The 6,790-nt window shown below is 46.0% G+C and overlaps 1 protein-coding gene across 1 annotated transcript in view; it reads right to left on the reverse strand.

Annotated features, from left to right (window-relative positions):
- Nucleotides 1–1,116, reverse strand: part of SNX6 (sorting nexin 6) — a 28,200-nt gene extending 27,084 nt beyond the window's left edge. Inside the window, exons 1-2 of the mRNA XM_027726800.2 lie at nucleotides 1,089–1,116; nucleotides 885–932 (exon numbers count right to left, since the gene is read on the reverse strand). Coding sequence (XP_027582601.1) covers nucleotides 885–932; nucleotides 1,089–1,094 — 54 coding nt within the window. The 5' untranslated portion in view covers nucleotides 1,095–1,116. The remainder of the gene's footprint in view (nucleotides 1–884; nucleotides 933–1,088) is intronic.
- Between the last annotated feature and the right edge of the window lie 5,674 nt (nucleotides 1,117–6,790).

Raw genomic sequence — 6,790 nt, forward strand, 5'->3', positions numbered from 1 at the left:
TTATACCAACACAGTGTTTCTCAGATTTTTGTATTTTTTACTGATATACTGTATGTAGTCACTTCAATAACCACAACAGCCAAGGCAACCTAAGCAACCCTGAAGCTGCTCTTCTATCTTGCTCAGTTGGTCTTTTTTAAGATAATAAGCAAGAGGGGTAATCGGTGTGAGTGAATTATACTGTATTAGCTGATTTGTTGCTTAAGTGAGGCAGCAAGTTAAGGAAAGATGGATGTGACAGTCAAAAGAGAAACGAAGGCAAGAAACAGAAGGGCAGAGAAAAAGGTTTTCTCAGTAAGAAGCATAACTGTGGCATTCTGTCCCAACAACAGAACTTCTTTTCAATAAAGGGTTTATTATGCAGCATGTGCCTGCTATGTAAATGTCCCATTGTTATCTACGGGAGAGTCCCTAAGGCCTGAAGGGAGAAGAGGGGCAGGACTGCATCACCCAGGCCCTGGCTCACGGCTGGAGATGGAATCTGGTGCTCCCCAGGGCTGGTCAGCCTGGGCAGTACCGGCCTTGCCGGGAGCGTGCGGCGGGAGGGGCCCGCAGAGAGAGAACATCGATCCCCAGGCACACACACAACCCCCTCCCGAGCCGTTCCAACGAGAGCACGAAAGAACTGTCCTCCCAAAACTTGTGTGACAGAACAATGAGCAGCCAAGGCTGCACACGGACGCCGATTTCGGCTGTGCCAGGCGCAGGTCCCGGCGGGCGGACAGGCAGCCGCGACCCCGCCGCCCGGCATTCCGCCTCCCTCCCGGCACCCACGCGGCGGGCTCGGGCCGCCAGCGCCCGGAGGCCCCCGCGGAGGGACCGACCCTGCCCTCCCCCGCCCAGCCCCAGGCGCCGGGGTCTCGACGCCTCCCCGCGGCACTTACACCTCGGTCCTCCTCCGAGAGGAAATCTGGGCCGTCGTCCGAGCCTTCCTGCTTGGGGGCGAGGCGAAGGCGGTGGCGCAGGCCGGGGGGCGCGGAGCGGCAAGGCCGGCGACAGGGAGGGTGTGAGGAGACAAAGCGCACAGGTTAATGACCGGCCGCGCCGCCCGCCCGCCCCGGCCCAACCCGCGGCCGCCCCAGACCCACCATCATGGCTGCTCGCGGCGCTCTGCGCCCGCCGGAGCCGCGGCCGGGCGGGGCTGCGGCGCGCGGGGCGGGGCGGGGCGGGGCGGCGGCGCCGAGCGGCGCCTCTCGCGAGGGAGCGGCCGCTGAGCGGAGGGGAGGGCAGCGAGCGGGGAGGGCAGCGAGCGGGGAGGGCAGCGAGCGGGGAGGGCAGCGAGCGGGGAGGGCAGCGAGCGGGGAGGGCAGCGAGCGGGGAGGGCAGCGGGCGCGGCAGGGGGGACGGAGTGCGGCGGCGGCTGCGGGGCGGTGGAGAGGAGCGGGAGCGCCCCCGGACGCGGCGATAGCGGCCGCGTGTGTGGCAGCGCCTCGGTTTCCTCCTGCTCTGGTGTCGGGGTTGGGGCTGGTGAGCACCGGCCCGCGGGTGTGGAGGGCGCAGGGCGTTCCCGGAGCGCAGGAGCGCTCGGGAGCGGCTTTGTTCCCTGGGCTGCCCGGAGCACCGGGAGCGCGCACGGCGGGCAGAGCTCTGCTGCTGCTGTGCCTGAGCTCCCTTCACAGCCGAGAGGCATCTGCCTGCCCCGCGCTGCTCACGGCGTCCGTGTGGGAGATAGGCTTGGCTGCGCCGGCCCTGCCCCGCTCCACACGTTTGTACCAGCGTGTGTGAAACTGTGCAATGGCACAGCGCGAGAAATTAAGTGTTTTATAATATGGCTTTGATTTATGGGTAGTTACGTGACTAAGATTGACAACTGCCTATTTCAGACTTCGGAATGGAGCCTTTAAATGCCCTTGTGTCTAATGATAGTGGAAAAGGTCAGCATCCACAGACTAAAACAAGTGGAAGTGTGGAGGGTAGGGAGACCACGCCTGAGACTGCATTTCTGTGTGAATCAGAGCTAGAACGGCCAAGAAACAGCCTCAGGGTGGGGCTTCATGATCAGCATAATCTCATCTCGGCGTTGCCGAGGGATGCGGGCAGATGGACATCAGCACTTCCAGGGGCCTGCGGTCAAGACAGTGGAGGGCACTAGTCCGCCTGCAAATTAATCCTGCAAAAAATTTGCAGTTTCCATCCTAGTTTGTTCCACAGCCAAGCCCATAGTTAGTTACACAAGCAGTAGTGGGACAGGACTACCACTTGCCACAGTAGCACTGTGGATTTAGATGGAATTAAGCCAATCGGGAAACTACACCTTGAGAAATGGTGCTCATGTAGCCTCAAGATAAGTGAAGATAAAGCATTCTGAGCTCTGTACTGCTTTCTAAGCAGTGTGCTTTGGAATTCAGAAATTGTCTCTTGGAAATTGTTCTTAGTGCTGCTGAAAGAGGTATTTGAATATGCATTTAGTAAATAATTTTAAAAGCTGTTCTTAAAACAATTTTCATGTATGTACTCTGTCTTTATACAGACACATGCAACATCTGACTTATTACTGGGGTTGAGAAAAATAAAAATAAAAATATTCCACAAAAATAAAATTTGGTGACAGATTGAGTTTGCTTTTTCAATGTGTATTATTTATTGTTGATGCATTTCAGTAGGACCAAAGAACCCAGGTCAAAGAGTTGAGAAAAGGCTTCATAAGGAATAAAAAGACAATTCTTTCTTCCAGGGAGAGCTAAGTAGGTCAGTTGACTGATCTGAATCCAGCAGAATGACCATCTCAGTTGCATCTACCAAAAAATGTTTTATGGCTTTCCAGTGTGGCTCTGGGAGCAGTCTGGTCATGTTTTGGATAGCATGGAGCCTCATGATGGTCCTGGTCTAGTGAAAAGTGTCCCTGTCCATGGCAGGGGGTTTGAATTAGATGATCGTTAAGGTACCTTCCAACCCAGGCCATTCTATGATTCTCTGATTCTATGATATTCCAAAGCATCAGCAGTACTGTGGCTCCAAAAGTTGATAACAAAAGTTGATACCAAAACTGCTAAGCAGCAATACTATCCATGATATTAATCTTTCGCCCTGCCCTGATCAACTTATCACAGCTCCATGCCCTGCCCTACTTTTCTCCCCATGCTCCTCCCTGCTGGCAGAGCAATACTTGCTGCGTGCTGTTTCTGCTTCAGCAGCTGAGACACGGATCATATATGCCATGGGGACACCCTGGCTAGTAGGTAGGAGAACAGCACTACCTCTTCTCAGTGTTCTTTTGTCAAGACTCAGCTTAAAAAACCTGCTCAGCAGCTGCAGAATCACAGTTGCCTTTGACAGGTGAGTTCACCCCACCTAAGGAGTTTCCATCTTGGCTATTTGCACGTTCTCCTCTATGTCTACATAACAATAATAAACCAAGTTAATGAACTAAATATAACCCAGGAAAAATGAAATTACATGTTGTAACTGAGGCAATCTGACAGCCCTTTGGTACCGCCATATTCTTACTCTCCTCCACACACCTGGCTGTCTACACCAACTCTGGTTTTCAGCTGGTCCTGACTCCTGTCAACCTGTCTCGCCAGCAGAAAAATTACATAGGATGAAGAAGGGGAAAACTGTTTTAACAGTGAGTTCCATTGACTCTGATAAACTGTATGGATAGCCCAAAGGAGGATGCAGGACTTTGAGGCCAAAAGAAAGGATAGTCTTGGTGCTTTCAAATGACATATTGAGAAATTATTCCCTTTACTAACAACATCTAACTTTTGCTCCTGGACACATTTTGACTCATTCGGCTACTCATTTTTGGGCTCCTTTTTCCTCTCTTTTTTCCTTATTTTTTCTGTTCAGATTCCATGTTTTCTTCAGCTGCTAAACTCTTGAAGCAAGGATCAGCATTCTCCTGAGTTTACAGAGCTGTAAGTAGAAAGAGGAACCGATTCTGTGCCAGTTAGGGGAACTCCGCTACACTATTGTAACCCATAAGTCTTCCGATTTTTTTAAAAACATCCACTTGCAAAGACCCATAATGTCAGTAGGTGGTGCTATGTACATATTTTTAGGAATTCTTTTCGGCCGAGGATTACCCAGCTAGTAACAGTTCCTCTGTGCTTGAGCGTGATATCCCTGAAAAACTAGAAGCCACACAATTTAAGAAATATTTGGCTTTTATCAGAGAATCACTGCAGAGATCTAAAGGCTTTCCACTCCATGGCATCGTGTCATATAGTACTACCTGTACTTTATGACTCATCATGGAGTGATTCAATGGAGGCGGGCGTTGTACACAAGAGCTGTAGTTCTGATATTTCATTAGCTGGTATGTATTTTCTTAAAAGCGTGAAGAACTGTTCCTCATGCACTTTTTTATTTTTGAGAAGTTTCTCGACTTCCCTCTCTACACTTAATTACTCTCACTTCCTTCAAACAACCTCATGTACTGTTCATGTGAAGCTCAAATACAGCATCTTGCAGACAAACTGTGGTCAGTAGGACTAACTTTTCTGTATGTCACTGACGGATTGATTCCTCCTTTTGTTTCATCTTTGAGATGAAAATACTTTATTTCCTTACATACTTCATTTAAATTTTCTCTACTGCTGCTAACTGAAACAATATTAAGGCACCAGATCCTTCAAGCTGCCTTTTTTTTTTTTTTTTTTTTTTTGGTGGCAGAGCAGATAATTACATTTTTAAAAGGTGAATCAACATTTACCTTTTATTTCTATATAAAGCTAGAACTTTGAAGTGTAATGTTTTCAGAAGATTAAGGGTGAATGAGAAAAAGGCTTCAAAACCATGTTATAAAACCTGTCTAAAAAGCTCAGTTAGCAATAGAGGCCTTTTACCTCTTATGGAGAAAGATAACTTTACAGCAAAGGATAACTCTCAAACTGATCATATTTCTTTAGGAACATGAAGAGGATGTGACCTGTAGGATTAAAAGAACAAAGAGGGGAAAATGTATAATATAAAGAGAGAGAAACATAGCTTAGTACAGTGTGTGCCTAGTAACTTCTAGATACTCTGAAGAACAGTAATTTCCATTAGAAAAGGAAAAAAATACCTGCTTCTCAGTGTGGAATAGACTTCTGTGAATTCTAAAGCATAATGGGGTGATATGCAAATATTAAGGATGTGCGGATTTCTCTTCAGACTGCAGGGATCCTGAAAAGGTTCACTCTATAGTTTTAAAAATCCCGGCCTCTTTGCACCAGATGCTGACTATATGTATGCATATATATTATAATGCAGTTCATCACACTTCTTCCCCTTGGAAAGAATCAGATTCTTTCTTTTTAAATTTAATTTACATGGCATTATAGACACTGTCTTTGTTTGCCATGAATGACTTAATGTCCATATGCAGCCACACTGATTCAGAGAGTGGAACTATCTAAAGCCTCATTTTTCACCAGTGCCATGAAATACTGCCAAGAAGCTGTAAGGGAAAGAATATATTATACATGTACATATATGAAAAATTCACTTATTCTGAGCTCTGAACCTTTTGAAAGTTTTCTTCTCCTTTGGATTGTGTACTGTTATTAACCTAATCATCATATTTCTATAACAGAATGTAGGCAATCATTGCTCTACACAAATTCTTCTTTAAAAAAGGGTGCAAAAGGAGACTGCTTCTCCTACAGTTCCTATAGGATTGTCCAGGAAAGAGCCTATAAAGAAGTTTTCTCTTTCCCTGGTTCACAGGGATGCATAGAAATATTTCTAAATAAGTCACAGACTAATCAGCATTTCAGCTATCTACTCTGGATTTAAATCAATTGAACTCATCTCTTTTCCTAAACTTCAGTCCCTTCTTCTTTATAAACCAGCTGAAACGTGGAGTACTTCAGAGAATATTCTGAGAGAATCCTTTTTTATCATTCTTCCCAATTGTTAATATGTCTTTTTTTAAGAGAAAGACAGAATTTCCTGCTTCACCTTTGCCCCAGACTAAGGGTTTTACTTGCACAAAATACTGGCATGAAATTCTTTATTGTAACAGAATTTATTATTACAACCAAAAGAGAAAAACCTTTTTGGTGACATCAAAGCTGAAAACAGGGGAATTCTTTTCTCACGTTGCTTCTCAGGTTTTTAATTTTAATGCTGCCTGGTTTAATTCGTGGGTTGTGGAGGGCAATAGGAATGCTTTGGGATATCAGCCTCACCGTAGTCTTAACTCTGTCAATCAGTAACTGCAGTGGTAAAAGCATTATGGGAGACTTCTCCAAAACAAATTTATTACTCTTTTCACGTCAGATGTTGATGAATCTGAGATAAAAATACCAGAAGGCCATTTACAGCAGTGATTTCATCAGGACTAGCACTGATGATTCTTGTCAGGGCTAGGGAATAGTAAAATAGAAAAAAAACCTCAGCATAAATAAAGCCTTGTTGATGAAAGTGTGACCAAGGATAAAAAGCAAATTTGCTAACACTGACCTCATACACATCATTCCTCAAAGGCCAGCTCTGCCCCAGCAGGGCAGCACCAGGCAGGGAAGACAAAGCAGCTCTTGTCATGTCTTGTCACTGGTACAATAATGGGTATCAGGAAGGACTGCACAGTGCTGCTTATTTTATCAGAACAGACTGAATGACACTTTCTGCCTTATTCAGTAGATACCTTTTGTTGGGGACTATTAGTCATTATTCTTTGTCTTTTGTTCCCCTGCTATCTTATTTCCTTTTCTCCTAGCACCTTTTTTTTTTCGATTATTTTCCCCTCTTTTTTTTTAATATTTGGCATTTTTCCTTCCTAATACTCATTCTCCTTCCAATCTGTCTCTTCCTTTTTGCCTTGTTAGACCACCCCATTCCACGCCCTGGTTTCCTTTGGTCT

This window comes from Pipra filicauda, unplaced genomic scaffold (genome assembly GCF_003945595.2).
Source record: "Pipra filicauda isolate LSUMZ 115617 unplaced genomic scaffold, ASM394559v2 scaffold11_size5308982_pilon, whole genome shotgun sequence".
NCBI classification, from domain to species: domain Eukaryota; kingdom Metazoa; phylum Chordata; class Aves; order Passeriformes; family Pipridae; genus Pipra; species Pipra filicauda.